Source organism: Mastomys coucha, unplaced genomic scaffold (assembly GCF_008632895.1).
Source record: "Mastomys coucha isolate ucsf_1 unplaced genomic scaffold, UCSF_Mcou_1 pScaffold5, whole genome shotgun sequence".
NCBI classification, from domain to species: Eukaryota; Metazoa; Chordata; class Mammalia; order Rodentia; family Muridae; genus Mastomys; species Mastomys coucha.
The window spans coordinates 97,601,695-97,619,439 of NW_022196911.1; the positions used below are offsets into that span (position 1 = coordinate 97,601,695).

General features: G+C 40.7%; 1 protein-coding gene across 1 annotated transcript in view; it reads right to left on the minus strand.

Moving 5' to 3' along the window:
* The window catches only part of Brca1 (BRCA1 DNA repair associated), a 65,741-nt gene that overhangs the window by 37,570 nt on the left and 10,426 nt on the right, over window positions 1-17,745 (minus strand). Inside the window, exons 4-11 of the mRNA XM_031354074.1 lie at window positions 14,859-14,912; window positions 12,743-12,820; window positions 10,727-10,815; window positions 8,551-8,690; window positions 7,245-7,347; window positions 6,072-6,117; window positions 4,646-4,722; window positions 340-3,639 (exon numbers count right to left, since the gene is read on the minus strand). Coding sequence (XP_031209934.1) covers window positions 340-3,639; window positions 4,646-4,722; window positions 6,072-6,117; window positions 7,245-7,347; window positions 8,551-8,690; window positions 10,727-10,815; window positions 12,743-12,820; window positions 14,859-14,912 — 3,887 coding nt within the window. The remainder of the gene's footprint in view (window positions 1-339; window positions 3,640-4,645; window positions 4,723-6,071; window positions 6,118-7,244; window positions 7,348-8,550; window positions 8,691-10,726; window positions 10,816-12,742; window positions 12,821-14,858; window positions 14,913-17,745) is intronic.

Here is a 17,745-nt window from a genome sequence, read left to right on the forward strand (position 1 = left end):
AAAAAAATTAAAAAAAAAAAGAGTACCTACGTTTTTATTTTTTAATGTGCATTGGTGTTTTGCCAGCATGTAGTATATCTGTGTGAGAGTAATGGATTCCCCTGGAATGGAAGTATGGGGGGGGGGGTGGGATAGGACACGTGAGCTGCCACATGGATGCTGGTTACTGAACCTAAGTCCTTTGGGAGAGCAGCCAGCTGAGCCACCTGTCCAGCCTTCCCCCAACCCTCAAAGTACCTACTCTTAACCACCCAAATCTCTCCAGGCCCAGGAAGGAGATTTGACTGTGTATGTTCAGCCCACTTCTGTAGACTGGTGCAAAGAAACCAACAAAACTACCTGAATCTGGGATTATACTATCCTCTTGGTCGTTATCCTCTTCTACGCAAGCTGCCATTTCCTCATTATCTGAAATCAATTCCTTGTCACTTAAGAAAGCTTCCTCATTCTCAGACTGGCGACTCCTTTGTTTGGAATGTGGATTAAAATTGGCATCCTGGGAGTTTGCATTTGCAGGTGAACCTTGGGCAGCACTGTACTGTGAAGAGAACATGCTGCCAGAGCATTTTGGATCCTCACTAAACTGATGTTCTTCTATCAGGATCACCTCATTATTGCAGTCACTGATGCTACCCTTCCATGGTGCTTGGGTCCCCTCTGCTTTCTCTGACATACGCTGTGTCACAACATTGCTGCATCTGGTAAGTTCAGGTGTTTTGCTTGTTCTGCTCAGTAAGTGTTGGAAGCAGGGAAGATCTTCATCCTCACTAGAGTCACTCTCTTCTGAGGATTCTAATTTCCTAGACCCTTTGTGGAGACTCCGTGACATCAATGCATGGGTTACAGGGCTAGGGCTCCTACTGGACTCTCTTCTCAGGACACTTCCGTTAAAGACAGCAGACCTCTCCATTATGTCCCCTTCACCAAAGCTAGTACTTTCACGTATTTCAACATCATCCAACAGGTCATCAGGTGTCTCAGAGCAAACCTGAAAAATCTTGCCACTTCTCATAGGTTGTTCAAGGTGATCTGAGAACAGACACGGAGAGAAGTCTGCACCAACAGTCTCACCCTCCTGCTTTTTTATCTCAAGATACTTATCACTTGCAGAAACACTTTGCTTACAGACACCAGGTTGTGTACTATCAAATGGAAGCATAGTGTTTACCTTGGGCCCTCTGTTTCTACCTAGTTGTCCCCGGAAGTATTCACCAGTGGAACATACTTCATCAATACTGTCCAAGCTGGCTTCTCGACAAGCATTGTTTCTGTTATTCTGGCTAATTGTGTGTACTGTACTTTGAACAATAGTCTCATTTCCCATTGCCTTTTCAGTTGATGATGTATGTTTCTCAAATCGTTCCTCTGTCAGAAGTTTCCTATTGTCAGTTTTTATAGATGACCTGATGGGAGAAACTGATTGTTTAAAATGTGAGTTTTGTGAAATTCCAGCTTTACCTGTGGTGCTGAGTCCATTCTCACTGCTTCTGTAATGAGATGATGGACAAAGCCCAGAAACTCCAGCACACGGTATATCAGCATCTGGCTTACCTTCCTGACAGGGCACAGGTAAGCCCACCGTGGCCGTAACTACCTGTACATGACTGATTTCAGACTCTTCTTGTTCCTGATGTTCTTTTTCTGTACCTTTAGAAGTCAACTTTGGACTCGGTTCCCTTGAGGGCACAGAGTGAGCACAGTCCTTTTGGGGACTTCTAGGTTTTGAAAATAAAGCAAATGACTGACGCTTTGAAACTTGAAATGTATTCTGCAAATACTGAGTATCAAGTTCACTGTCTTCCATTTCTGTTGTCTCCTGACTATGGTTAAGCTCGTGTCTCAACGGGTGCTTGAAGCACTCTGTGCCACTTCCAGCATTGTTAGAACCATGGACAAGTTCCTTGGGGTTTACACTTGCGACAAACTGAGTCATACACTGAGCGGACTCTGTTCTTGTGTATCTGACAGTGCTAGCTTCCAGGACTGAGACACTGTTCTGAGTGTCGTAGTCAGTGTCAGGTACCAAGGACACACTAGTGCTCTCCTCAGATTGCTCGGTAGGTTTGCCACTGGGCTCCCCCCCCAGGACTAGGTCCCTGAGTTCTTTGGTATTATCAGGCACTTGGCATGTTTCAAGTTGCTCTATTCCTTTTCTCTGAGGGCTAGGATTGACAGGTCCTTGAGGTTTTCTAGGACTTGAACAGCTAGTTAATAAACCAGCTTTGTTCATTAATTTCTCTTCTGGGAGAGCATCGCTGGCACTTCTCTTCTTTTTGTGTTCATTTGGCTCGTACTTCTTGGCATCAGCTGCAGGTTCAGTGTCTTTGATGAGCTGAGGCTCTCTACTGTGCCTGGCCGGCGTTTGGTTGGAATTGTTTTTCTTTTCTTCACTGCTACCACAACTATCGATTTGAAGTTCAGCACAAGTAGGTAAACTTGGATTTCTACTGATTGGTTCAAGTGGAAGAACACACCTGGTAGAAGACTTCCGCTTCAGCCTATTTTTCTTAGGTGCTTTTGAACTGTGGACATTTAACTCTACCTCCAAATCACTTATACTGTTGCTTAAAGATTTGGCTTTAGCTGTGAAAGCAGGTTCCTTTTTCAATGATTCTATTGGATAAGCGTTTTTCTCTTCCTGGAGATTATTACCTGTTATTTTGTTCTCCTGATAGTCACTGGTAATACTCATTGCTTGGTCATTTGGCTCCATTTGGTTAGTTCCCTGATTCATATTTTCAGGAGTCCTTTGAACAACTGCTAAATCTGCTTTCTTGATGAAGTCCTCAGGTTGAAGGCATGTACTTCTTTTTCGTTTTAATTTATTTGTGAAGGGCTGCTCTTGTGTTATCTGTGGTTCTTTAGTAAACGTCCCTATAATTTCAGTCACATGGTTCAAGGGAGGGCGGCTTCCCTTTCTCTGATAGGTTTTCCCAAATATTTTATCGTTAGTATTATTCTCTACTGGTTTGGATAAGTCTCTTCCACTTTTACACATTAAAGCATTAAGGGAATCAGGGGCTGCTAAGTCTATTTTCTTGGAAGAACTGAAACATTCATCTACTTCATTTGAAACTTCCAACACAACAGCTGCTTTAGCATTTGACTCATCCCTGTCAGACGCGCCGTCAGAAGTTAACATTTCACCAGTTCTGGAAAACCACTCATTAACTTTCTTAATGCTGCTATTTAGTGTTATCCAAGGAACATCGGTGGTAGCTCCAGAATTCTCAGGGCACAGACTTTTCGGATGAGCCCACTTCTTTCCCCCACAGAGGGAATCAGCGTTTGCATCTACCTTTTCCCCAGTGCTGGGAACCCGCCTCTCATTACACGTTTCTTTACTTTCAGCCCATCTGCTCTGCTGGCTCACTGCTATGCCAGACTGTTTGCTTTTATTACAAAATTCAGCCTTTTCTGCATCCATTCTGTCTTCAGTGAGCAATAAACTGCTGGTCTCAGGCTGTAATGAGCTGGCATGAGCATCTGTGCCACATGGCTCCACATGCACGTTTGAAACAGAAATACTCTGACGTTTTTCTGGATGCCTTTTAGTTGCATGATTCTCAGTGGGGTTCAAATCTTTATCACTGCATTGATGTTCAATGTTTCTTATGCCCTCAGAAAACTCACAAGCAGCTGAAATACACACAATAAGAAGGTTCTTAAAAATGGGAATTATCACGAGAAACTACATACCAAATACAACTGGAGAGTATATACCAATCCATTAACCTTATTATTATTTTTTAAATTTTAGATATTCTTAAAAAATGTTAAGTATATATGTTTTAGCTTGTATCCGTGTATGTGCACCACAGGTATGCCTGGTACTAAAAGCAGAGAAAATAGGGTTTCAGATTGATCCCTGGAACTGGAGTTATGGATGCTTGTGAACTGCCCAATGTGGGTGCTGGGAATCAAACCCAGGTCTTCTGCAAGAGAGAAACAAGTTCTCTTAATTGCTTAGACAGTGCTCCAGTCCCAATCCATTGGCTTTTTAAAATTTGTTTGTTGGAGATAGGGTTTCTCTGTGTAGCCCTGTCTGTCCGAGAAATCTATGAGACTAGGCTGGCCTTGAACTCACAGTGATTCACCTGCCTATGCTTCCCAACTGCTGGGATTAAAGGTGTGCGCCACTACTGCCCGGCTAGAGCACATCTCTTATTTCCCTAATCTCTTAAGACTGAAAAAAAATCAGATTAACCCTAGCTTGGGAGGGTTAAACAAAAGCATGGTTAGATTGCTCTGGGTTATATAGATCTTAAAAAAAAAAAAAAATCACTGGCAGCTTCAGTTACACACAAATATCACTATAACCACCCCACAATAGTGGCTGATGAAAAAATAATGACATTATAATTCCTTTTTTAAAAAAAAGATTTATTTATGTATGACACATCAGAAGAGGGCATCAGACCCCATTACAGTTGCTGGGAACTGAACTCAGGACCTCTAGAAAAAGAGTCAGTGCTTTTAACCACTGAGCCATCTCTCCAGCCCCCAACATTTTAATTCTTTAAAAAGATGGTATGAATTATATATGATAAACAAATTTGGCAAATGGCCTTCAGGCGAATGGTATAATGGAACAGCACCGCCCCATTGCCCCTTAGTGTCATCGCACCAGGAAGGTCTGACTTACCCTCTTTTGCCGAATGCAACTTGCCTTCATCTCCAGCTCCTGTAGGGGCGATCTGTAACAATTTATGGTCTTTCACACTAAAGGGGAAAAGACAACCCCTATAAGAAATTCTATGTTCAGTCAAATGTTCAAGATCAATTATTTTAGCATCTCTAGATAGGGCTGTAACAACTGAGCTGACTGACTCAACTTCTGAAATCTGTCCTCCAACTACAGTCACATAGGTCAGAGTAGTGCAGCAGGCTGTTTTCTGGATACGCACAAGCACGTGCGTGCGCTCGCACTCTCTCTCTCTCTCTCTCTCTCTCTCTCTCTCTCTCTCTCTCTCTCTCTCTCTCATTCACATACTCTCACAAGCATGCTCAGGGACCATTGATGAAGAAGGGGTTGAAAGATCCTGAGAACCAGAGGTTGGAAAAACCAGAGCAAAAGAGTGTCTACTGGACATGGCAGAGGCATGCCATGGCTCACAGCAGTTTTGGTTTGGACAACATCTGAACATGATCAGGGTTAAGAGCACAGGTTAATTTTCCAGAGGACCCAGGTTTGATCCCAGCTCCCACATGGTGGCTCATAGCCATCTGTAACTCCAGTTCCATGGGATCTGATACATTCTTCTGGCTTCTTCAGGTACTAGGAACAAATGTGGTACACAAATATACATGCAGGGAAAATACTCATATATACACACATACATATACATATATATATATATTTTTTTTTGAGACGGGTCTCTCTATGTATTCTATCCTGGCTGTCCTAGAACTTGCTATGTACACTAAACTGTTCACAAACTCACTGAGTACTGGAATTAAAGGCATGCACTAACACACCTGATTTCATATAAAGTTAAAGAAAAAAAAATCTTTAAACTCTATTACTGAACCACACTTCCAGCCCTCTCTCCCAGTTATAAGGTTAGGGAAAATAATCTATAAACAAAATTACTGATAATGACTAGGTATCACAGATCTTAAGAGAACACACTGGATGATTATAAATAAAAATAAGATGTTTGGGTCAGGCATAGTGGTGGATGCCTTCAGTGGCTTGGAGAGCAGCAGACAGATCTCTGAGACTTAGAGGTCTACATAGTGAGTTCCTGGACAGCCAGGGCTCTATAAACAGACCCTGGGCTCTATAGACAGACCCTGTCCCCAAATTAATAAATTATTACTACCATATATGAAAAACTCAGAACAGCCATTGGGCAGGAACAAGTGTATGCTGACTTCCACTGTTATCTAAAACTCCTTTGGCATTAACAAAGTATCGAACAAATAAAAAAGATTTCCCAAATAATAAAGTAGATAAAACTAAATGATCCTTAAGGTTTTTTTCTAATACTATGATCTAAATCTAGGATCCTCAATATTAATTAGATATGAAAATACCAGCTTCATAGAAACAGGCTATTTTGACTTACCTGCAATCATCTGGATTATTTATTGTCTCTTCAGAAGAATCAGATTCTTAAAAAAACAAAACAAAACAAACAAACAAAAAAAACAGAAAGAAAAAGGAAAACCCAAAAAAAAAAAAAAAGTCAAGGTTTTTAAGGGTCAACAAAACAAAACACCCCCCTATTTTTTGTTAAACATACAATAGTTCATCCAGAAATATTTATAATATTATATAATTACTAACCACTATGTGGTAGGTACAGACACATGGCGATACAAAGAAGTGCCCAAAAGCACAAGCCCTAAAGCCAGCTTCCTATGCTCAAATTCTTAATCTCTTTGTGAGTTATTTTCTCATCACCTCAGGACTAATATTTTAGATGAGGTATAAAAATACAATAGCACCTATATTATAGTTAAGTGCTCCTAAATATTAGCCAACAATGTTCACACTCCTTTTATTAACACATGATAACTTGTATGTGCGTGTATGTGCAGTATAGATATGAGAGGACAGCTTGCTGGAGCTGGTTTTCTCCTTCCACACTGTAGATTCTAGGGATTGAATTTATATGGCAAGTGCCTCTTACCACCCTCATGAATATTTTTACAAAACAAGATTTGCTGTTGATGGAGATAAATCATGGTGCTAGTAACTCAAAACACAACCATTCTTCCCAATGTGATTATTCACTACTACTATGACTCTGACGATGATGATTTTGAGCTAGGGTTCTCTGTGTATGTCAGCTTGACCTCAAACTCACTGAGGACTCTCCCAGTTTAGCCTCTCAGATACTGGGATGACAAATGTGCTAAGAAAGAAATGCCCGTCTGAGCTCTCAGTATCTTTTTGGGCAGCTAGAAATTGAACACTGAGCTTGGAGAATTTATCCTAGGTTCTTCTAAATTCTATGGCAACCAATCATGGCTTTTTTTTCTATTATGACTTTACATTTTCCCCAAAATTCACTTAAATCTATAACCAGACATCCTTCCTTTTGTTCCTTTTATAAAGTAAGATTCTTCAAAGTGTAAAGCTTTAACTTTTATAAAATCTATAATTCATGAGAACCCATAAAATTATTTTATTTTTACTTACTAAAACTCCATACAACACATATAAATCTATGATAAAGACTCTAAGCCAAACAATCTAGCAAGTATCATTTCCAACTTAATAATAAGACCCTTACCTAATTCAATGTAGACAGATTTATTTCGAGGTTGGGTCTGCCTATTTTTCTTCACTGATCTCACAATTCCAAGGTTCGACAGCTGGACACTGAGGCTGTCCTTCTGTTAAACAGTAAAGAACGGCTACATTTTACTTTTTGAAATACTGTTTTCAGATTTATTTTTTCTAAAACTAATTATAATCATGATAATGTAGGCAACATAAAATGTATTTTTTAAAAAGATTTACTTATTATAAATGAGTACACTGTAGCTGTCTTCAGATGCACCAGAAGAGGGCATCAGATTTCATTACAGGTGGTTGTAAGCCACCATGTGGTTGCTGGGATTTGAACTCATGACCTTTCGAAGAGCAGTCGGTGCTCTTACCTGCTGAGCCATCTCACCAGCCCATAAAATGTATTTTTAAGAAGGATAAATGATAAGAGAAAGAATCTGAGGGGGAGGCTACAAAGGAGGCACAGAGGTAGCAAGGGTGGGAACCAAGGGAAAGAACTATGGACACATCTTGTTTGAAGATGTCACAGTGCATTATTGTATGTAATTCTATGTACTGAAGATGTCACAGTGCATTATTGTATGTAATTCTATGTACTGAAGATGTCACAGTGCATTATTGTATATAATTCTATGTACTGCATCACATGCTGATTTAAAGCCATGAAACGCGCTAAGAAGGCTCAGAGCTTAAGACCACAGATTGTTCCTGCAGAGGGTCTGAGTTTGGTTTCTAGTAACCATGTTGAACAGCTCACAATTACCCATTACCCCAGGTAGAGGGGCTTTGATAGTCTCTTCTAGACTACAAAGCATTGATAGTCACACGCACAACCCCCACCACATACATAAATAAAGACAAAAAAACCTAAAATATTTAAATAGAAGCATTTAAAAAAGGGTTGACAGCCATAAAATCCCAGCATTCTAAGAACACATAAAAGGTGTATTTTCATGATCTTTGTCATCCACTGGAACACAGCAAGTCATTGCATTTTCTTTCTTCTTACACTGGTTAAGTTGAAGCAATTTTCAATCACTTATGAAACATCACGGATACTGTGTCCACTTCAGACCCTCATCAGAGCTGAAGAAGTTGTACATTGTACAGCAGGCAAATGGCCTATAAAGTGTCTGTTGATCACACCAGGTACTTTCTCAGTTTAACTCTTACTTATTAGAACACTCGTCCAGCCACTAAATGTACCATCATCATCTTCTCTCTACTAAATTCTCATATAAATCCACACACTCATTAACTCACTACTCAATAAAGAGATGCCAGAAAAGAGTGGAAAACAGCTTTACCAACGTAGCATTTCCAGATTCAATCCGTCGAAGCCTTTCGACACGGTTTCGGTAGCCCACACTCTGGATGACAGATGCCTCCTCATTTAAATGCTCTGAAAAGTTATTTTTCTGTTTTGAAAAATTAAAACCTTTTGCAACTGTAAAACAGAAAGGGTCATGTTTTAGTTAGAAAAAAACATTAAATATCCAAAAAGAGGGGCTGGAGAGATGGCTCAGTGGTTAAGAGCACTGACTGCTCTTCCAAAGGTCCTGAGTTCAAATCCCAGCATCCACATAGTGGCTCACAATCACCTGTAATGAGATCTGATATCCTCTTGTGGGGTGCCTGAAGACAGCTACCATGTACTCTATATATAATAAATAAATAAACCTTTTTAAAAACTATCCAAAAAGAATACTGTTTGCTCTTTGCTGTATAAGGATTAAAAAAAAAGCCTAGAGGCGGTGGCACCAGCAGAAGGGCAGAAGCAAAGGGAACTCAGAGTTCAAGGACAGCTAGGACTACACAGAGAAACCCTGTCCTACAAAAAAACCAAGCAAATAAACAAAAATAATGCATTATGGATATATTTAAGTGTTGGGCCTTTTTTTTTTTCTTTTTGTGGTAGGTTCTGTACAGCCTCATTATTCTGAAATTTGATAGCTTTGAAATCTGAGATCCACCTGCCCTCTTGAGTGCTGGGATTCAAGGTGTATGCCACTATATTTGTCTACATTGAATTTTTAACTTATGTGTATGTGAGCATGAGTTTATGAGGAGTACATGTGTGTGGCTACCTGAGGAAGTCAGAAGGCATTGTAGCCTCCTAAAGTTGTAAGCTACCCGCTGTGGCTGATGAGAGATGAACCTGGGTCCTCTGTTAAGAAGAGTACTTAAACATTCTGAAATGTTAAGCTATCTCTCCAGCCCTGATTACCTATAATTGTTTTTAAAGTCCAGCTTAGAAATTCAGACACTATCAAGTTATTCTTATTCCCTCCTAAATACCTGAAAACTAATAAATTTGCCCACTAACAAATTTACTGTATTTCTCTAAAATGCTCCCAATTTCAGAGACATTACGATATACATGTTAGGACAGGTGGTAGTGGCATATGACTTTTAATCCTAGCACTTGTGAGGCAGAGGCAGGCAGACTTCTGAGTTCAAGGCCAGCCAGGTCTAGAGAGTTCCAGGATAGCCAGGAACTGTCTCAAAAACAAACAAAACAAAAACAAAATACATTTTAAGATTGAAGTATAAAATGCAAGACTAATAGGAGTAGTTTAAAACACAGGCTAACAAGATAGCTCAGTCGGTAGAGGTGCTTGCCCTGAAGCATTCTAACCTGAGCTTGACCCTAACTGATGCGTGAGGGCTAACATTAGCCTGCAAACCCCACTTGCCCAAGGACAGATAACTTCCTGGAATGCTGGGGGCTGTACGATTGGCTGTCCCAGCTGCACAGGATATGCTTGATAGGTGGTAGGCAGGAAGTATGTCAGGATATATGCTTGCCCCTCCCCATCCCTGACTGGGAGAAGGTGGGAAGTACATAGCCTTTTATGTTCTGCCTTTATGTGTATTTGACTAATGTAATTCAATGACTTTTCTCTGGGAAGCCCAGGTATGGACCTGGCCAGGTCAATGTCCTATCTAGTATTGGGATAAAGCTTGCTCTAATTAGACAATCATGGATTTGGTCTTTTTCCTCACAATTTTTAGGTTTAATGCCATGTAAAGGTGGGAGAAAAATCAACCCCAAAATTGTCCCCTTATATCCAAATGTGTGCCCTAGTGCATGTATCTGTGCACTCACAAATCACACACAAACGCATACTATTACTAGCAATAAAAATGTAAACAGTAGGACCAGTAAGTAATGGCCATTAGCACCAACACTAACTATATCAGCTCAGCTGAGAAACCTTGTCTCAAAGTCTGTGGATGGCTTCTGAGGAACAATACCCAAAGATGGCCTCTGGGTTCCACACAGACAGACACATCTGTCCCAGCCTATGCTCCTGACCTCCCAATAAATAAGTACAATAAGTAAAACGTAATTTAAGCCACAGATCTAACTTTTAACCAGACCGCATAGTCTTATTATCTATTCATGTACAATAGCTTCAAATATGCTCAAGTTTTCAGCCAGCCCCTTGAGCATCGCCGTGAGGGCTGCGCAGCACTTACACTGCATTCCGGTGTCAAGTTCAAAAGCATCAATGATTTTCAGCAGCTCTTCAACAAGCTGACTAAACCTTGTACTTCCTTGTAGGCTCCTGAAATTAAATTTTTTTGAGAAGCACATAAGTGATTATTAATTTTAAGCACACTAAATGAAAGACACATAAACACATGGATTGTAACTTTCCTATTATAGATGTAGCAGAACGCACAGTTTCAAAGAACTAGTAATTTGATCCCCCGCACAGTAAAAACACAGTCCTACCAGTGTCATCACATTATAATCACTGAAGCAGTGACATGAGAATAAACTTCATGGGTATATTAATTTTGCTTTGATTTTGCATGTCTGTACGCTTTCTTTCTCTTTTTGACTATACAGATCTTTAAAATACTTTGGTAACTCATGCAAATCTACCAAAAGCCTAAAATTCCCTGACCAAACAGTCATGGCATGTTGTGTATGCTTGTGATCCCAGTGCCTAAGAGACAGAGAGAGAAGAGGGAGCTCAAGACCAACCTGGACTACACAACACTGTTCAAACAAACCTAAAACCCCAGCAGAGGAGCACACTCCTGTGGTCTCAGCGGAAGCAGGAGGATCTGGAGTTTGAGTCTAGCCATGGTAATTTCAAGTCCAAAGAGAGTCCTTGTCTTAACCTGCCCCTGCTGCAAAATTCTACCCCGAATACAGAGTAGATATAAATCAACAGCAGAAAGGACTTACAAGTGATTCTTAACATCCCAACCCAGCCCTTACTGCCAGTGCTGCTTCTCGGACTTCCATCATATAATAATTTTGTCATTTTGAAAACAAACATCAAAATCTGAAGAGAGATTTAGGCTTAGGTAAAATATAATTAATTTCTCTTTTAAAAATATCTGACCACCTACTATGATCTAAACTCTGGCAAAAAAGGATTGACTAAAAGAGATAAAGTGGGTGCCCTAACAGAACGGTGGTAGGAGATGTGTGGTGTAGCTAAGTGCAGCTCCACCTGAGGGACTGTTGAATATGTAAGCTATGGCTCTATCAGCTGAGTGCACCTGAGCACACTGGTGTTGTAGGTTACACAGGACAGGGGCCGGCTAGCATGTGAGTGGGAGAACAAGGCACCAAGGAGATAAGACTTGCTGACAGCAGACATCTCATAAAAACTTCCAAGGAAATAATTTTATAGACAGTCATAAACTACAAACACCCTTAATCTCGGAGCCAACTAACTCTCCAGACCTTATTCTTAAATTAAAAAAAAAAACAAACAAACAAAAAACGAAAACAAATGCTGGGTAGTGGTGGCGCATACCTTTTTTTTTTTTTAAAGATTTATTTATTTATTTATTTATTTTATGTATATGAGTATATCTTCAGACACACCAGAAGAGGGCATCAGATCCTATTACAGATGGTTGTGAGCCACCATGTGGTTGCTGAGAATTTAACTCAGGACCTCTGCAAGAGCAGTCAGTGCTCTTAACCGCTGAGCCATCTCTCCAGCCCCTGGCGCACACCTTTAATTCTAGCACTTGCGAGGCAGAGGCGGGTGGATTTCTGAGTTCGAGGCCAGCCTGGTCTACAGAGTGAGTTCCAGGACAGCCAAGGCTACATAGAGAAACCCTGTCTTGAAAAAAAAAAACAAACGAACAGTTAATTAATTGACTAGAGAAAAAGTGCATGTATGCCACAGCTCATGTTTGGAGGCTAGGGGACAGGCTGAAGAGTCAGTCTCACCTTCCATCATGGGTCTTGGGAACCTAACTCAGGTCTTCAGCTTGACTGCAACTTTACCTTCTCAGCCATCTCAGGAGAGATGCTTCATTTATGAGGTACTGTCACGGGAAGCCAGAGGCCTGTGTCTACTTAGCAAGCATTCTACCAATCAAGTTATATCTCTAGTCCCCAATCACACTAATATATTTTTCTATAGGTGAATGGTTTTATAGAAATATTACCTACATATTCACTTTTACATTTTCCTGCCATGTTGCTTCCAACCTCCCAATATTATACAAACTATTTACCTTTTGGTTATCTCATTCTTACACAAAGGACATTGTGAAGGCCCTTTCTTCTGGTTAAGAAGTTTCAGCATACAAAATCTATAAGTTAGAAAGAGAGAAAGAAAGAAAACCAATTTAAGTTACTTTCTTTTTTTTCTTTTGGTAGAAAGAACACTCAAAAGGCAACAGCCATGAAGAAAATTTCACAAATGTCTTTAAGAGTCATTTAAAGAGTAATGGCAGGTAAATTATAACCAATGATTTTTCAGTAATTATTTTTAGATGCTGCATAAGCAGAAAAATCAAACGACATAAGAAATGACCTATGAAGATTGCACTTACCTGCATATGACTTACTGTTATGATCAAGTAAAGCACTAAAAAAATTAATGCAGCATATTTAATGGTATATTCATAATTATTTCATGCTGCATAATCAGATATAAATGCTTAAGTAGTTAATATAAAATAGTTATATTAGTTTAAAGGCTCAGCACCAAGTGTCATATATATATACACATAACATATGTGTATATATATGTATGTATGTGTATAGTGTATATATGTGTGTATGTATATGTATGTATGTGTGTGTGCATATATATACATATATACATACATATATGTATATATGTATATATATGTGTGTGTGTGTGTGTGTGTGTGTGTGTATATATATATATATATATATATATCAGAGATAAAGTGCTTGCCCAGTATTCATAAGTCCCAGGTTTGCTCTCTAGGACCAAGTAAACAAAACCTCTACACCTCACTACAAATCTACAGTAGTTAAAGTAATGTGATTCTACTCTGGCATGGTACACAGTCTTTAATACCAGCATTTGGGAGGCAGGGGCAGGTGGATTTCTGTGAGTTCAAGGCCAGCTTGATCTACAAAGTAAGTTCCAGGACTGCCAAGGCTCTACAGAGAAACTTTGTCAAAAGAGAGGGAAAGAGAGAAGGAGGAAGAGGAGGAGGAAGAGGAAGAGGAGGAGGAGGAGGAAGAAGAGGAGGAAGGGAGAGGAGGGGAGGGGAGGGAAAAGGAGGGGAGGAGGAGGAGAGGAGAGGAGAGGAGGAGAGGAGAGGAGGAGAGGCGAGGAGAGGAGAGGAGAGAAGAGAAGAGAAGAGAAGAGAAGAGAAGAGAAGAGAAGAGAAGAGAAGAGAAGAGAAGAGAAGATCTTGTCCTGAAGCTAGACGTGGTAGTAAGCACTTGTAATGGTTCTTTGGATTCAAAACCAGCCTGGTCTAGAGAATGAGTTCCAGGATGGTCATGACTTTTTGTTTGGTTTTTTTTTCAGACAAGGTTCTTTTCTGTGTAGCCCTGGCTATCCTGGACTCACTTAGTAGACCAGGCTGAACTCAAACTCAGAAATCCACATGCCTTTGCCTCCCAAGTGCTGAGATTAAAGGTGCATGTCACCACATTCAGTGATAGCCAGGGCTCTTAATTCAATTATTCTCCACCTATTTTTTTTGAGAAAGGACCTCTTACTGAACCTGGGGCTCACTTATTTGGCTATACTAGCTAGCCAGCAAGCCTTAGGGATCCTTCTGTCTGTACCTCCCCAGTACTGGGATTGCAGGCACATACAGCCATGCTTAGCTTTTGGGTCCTGGGCATATGAAGACCTTAGTTTTATATGGTACATACTTTGCCAACCGAGTCATTTCCCCAACCTAAAAGTTAGACTCTTACCTCACACCACACACAAAAATGAACTCGAATGGATTGTGGAGAAGCAGTAGAGATTCAGTGGTGCTAATTAACAAAGTGAGTCAGGCACACAACTAATACTCATAACATATCTGGTACTACTCCAGGTATAATAATATGTGCTAAAGCAAACGAAATTTGCTCATTTCACAACTGCTTTCAATCTACATTCACCCTTGGACACCTGAAACCAAAAAGAACCGCTGCACAACACGACTATGTGATTTCTTATACACAGATAAGCTATGTCACAACTTCACCAAGAACAACGGCTACAGCCAATACACAGGAGGAATTAATTCCTACGTGCCCCTGAGGAAGCACGACTAGTTTTCTTGTCATTTACCTGAAGAAACAAATGCTGTGCAATGAAGAACACGTGCAAAAGTTAATAACGGATCTACAAAATCATTCACTTACTTGCAAAATATGTGGTCGCACTTTGTGGAAACAGGTTCTTTGATAAGTTCCAAACTAGAAGAGTATGGGGACAGAGAGAGAGAATAAGTGTGGCTAAGTAGTTGTTTATACATGAAAGCTTGCTTTTGATTAAAGAGGTTCAACTTTAAGTTGCTCTAACTGAGCCTGGATATAGATTTAGGACAGTGGTTCACAACCTGTGGGCTGTGCCCCCTTTGGGGGCTGAATAACCTTAGACCATCGGAAAACACAGATAAGATAGATATTTACAATTCATAACAGTAGAAAAATTATAATCATAAAGTAGCAACAAAAATAATTTTAGGGTGGGGGTCATCACAACATGAGGAACTGTATTAATGGTCAAAGCATGAGGAAGGTTGACAAGCACTATTTTAGGATAATTCAGTATTAAAGGTCTGCCATGCTAGGCACAAAGAACAGAGGACAAAGTTTGATCCTGCTGGGTGTGCTGGCACCTCCAGTCCTGGAGAGGCAGAAAGGAAGCAGGTAGATTCTGAGAATTCAAGACCACTCAGGGCTGCACACTGAGACCCTGTCTCAAAGGAAACAAAACAAAACAAATAAACAAACAAAAGATCCTCTCATGGAACACTCAGAAAGCAAGAAGAAATACTAGTCTCCTCAATGCTCTGGATCACTGCCAGCATTTATAAGATCAGTGAGGTTGGGAGGGACTGAAGCTCAACAGCAGAGCACCTCCAACTAAGTTCAAGGCCCTTGCTTGACAACTGATATTCCTTAAACAGTGGTTGTTTTCACTGTCAATTATCATTCTGAATGCTCATGCTCATCCTGAATTTCTCTCTCTCTCTCTCTCTTTTTGGTTTTTCGAGACAGGGTTTCTCTGTATAGCCCTGGATGTCCTGGAACTCACTCTGTAGACCAGGCTGGCCTTGAACTCAGAAATCCAACTGCCTCTGCCTCCCAAGTGCTGGGATTAAAGGCATGCAACACCACTGCCCGGCCCTGAATCTTAACAAAACTCCACAAACACAAAAAAAATCTGTCCTTAGTGTGGTAGTGTAGTCCCACAATTCCAGAACTTAAGAAATAGAAGCAGGAGAATGAATTTGGGTCACCCTGGACTATAAAGCAAGTTCAAGGCCATCCTCACCTTCCCCCAACCCCCAAATCAAACCAGTGGCTGAAAAGATGGGAGATGGCTCAGCAGTCAAGAGCACTTGCTAGTCCTCCAAAGGATTGGACCAGTTCCCAGCACCCACATCATGTAGCTCACAACTGTCAGTAGCTATAGCTCTAGAGGACCTGATACATTTTCCTGGGCTATTTAGGAACCTGAACACATGTGGCATACCTTGATATGGTCAGACACACACACAAATAAAACCCTAAAAAAGTGACAGAAAGGTTTACTTTATAGTAAGCTTTCCCTTAGTTATAAATTTAAGAAAAGAAAAAGACTGATTTTTGTGTGGGTGTGTACCTGAGTGTATATATGGGCACCACATTTATGCAATGTCCTTGGGAACCAGAAGAGGGTGTCAGATCCCCTGGAACTATAGGCTGTTGTGAGCCACCCGAAGAAGGTGCTAGAAACTGAACCTGTGTCCTCTGAAAGAGCAGCAAGTGCTTTTAACCACTAAGCCATCTCTCCAGCCCATTATAAGTTTTTACTTGTTTGCATTTTAATTGTGTGTGAGTACAGGTGTAGAGGTCAGGAAGCAACAAAGTGGAGTTAGTCCTTTTATCACCTACTATTACCTATTACCAACTACGGTTACCAGGCTTGTGCCCCAGACCCAGTGAGGTCACCAAGCTTGTGCCCCAGGCGTGTGGCCCAGTAAGCCATCCCACTGGCACATCCATGAGTTTTGGGTTTTTTTGTTTAAAGATTATTTATTAGTATAAATAAGTACATTGTAGCTGTCTTCAGACACATCAAAAGAGGGCATCAGATCTCACTGAGAGTGGTTGGGAGCCACCATGTGGTTGTTGGGATTTGAACTCAGGACCTTTGGAAGAGCAGTCAGTGCTCTTACATGCTGAGCCATCTTGCCAGCCACATCCATGAGTTTTTAACTGAAGACCATTTTTTTTTCAAAGGTTTATTTATTTTTATTATAAATGAGTACACTGTAGCTGTCTTCAGATACACCAGAAGAGGGTATCAGATTTCGTTATGGGTGGTTGTGAGCCACCATGTGGTTGCTGGGTTTTGAACTCACGACCTTCGGAAGAGCAGTTGGTGCGCTTACCCGCTGAGCCATCTCACCAGCCCCTGAAGACCATTTTTAATCAGTATCACTCCGTCCCTCCCAGGATCTGAATCACCATCCCTTTGTGCAGTGTCAACCACCTTCGTGTGTTACTGGGTACTAAACCCAGCCTAGCTCTGATTTAGTCCAGAGTATCCAGGCTGTACTCATAACTGCTGACAGGTCAGAAGTTTGCCGTGAAATCGGATGCTAGGCTATAAAAGTGCTCATGTTCGAGGAACGTTAATTTTATTTAATATGGCCCCAAAGCCAACAAATGATGATGCCAGTTATCACCTCCCACCCCCCCAAACACTGTCTCACTATGTAACTCAGGCTGGCTGTGAACTCTCAGTCCCTCATGATTCTGTTCTGAAGTCCTGGGGTTCTAGGCATATACCACCATACCAAGCTGGTAATTCAGATATACCACAGCAAGGGCATAAAATGCTTCTTTAAATGAAAAGGTAAAAATTTGGGCTGGTAAGATGGCTCAGTGGTTAAGAGCATTTGCTGCTCTTCCTGAGGTCATGAGTTCAATTCTCAGCAACCACATGGTGGGTCACAACCATCTATAGGGGATATAATGCCCTCTTCAGGCAGGCGGATGTATATGCAGTAGAGCACCCATGCATTAAAGTTAACAA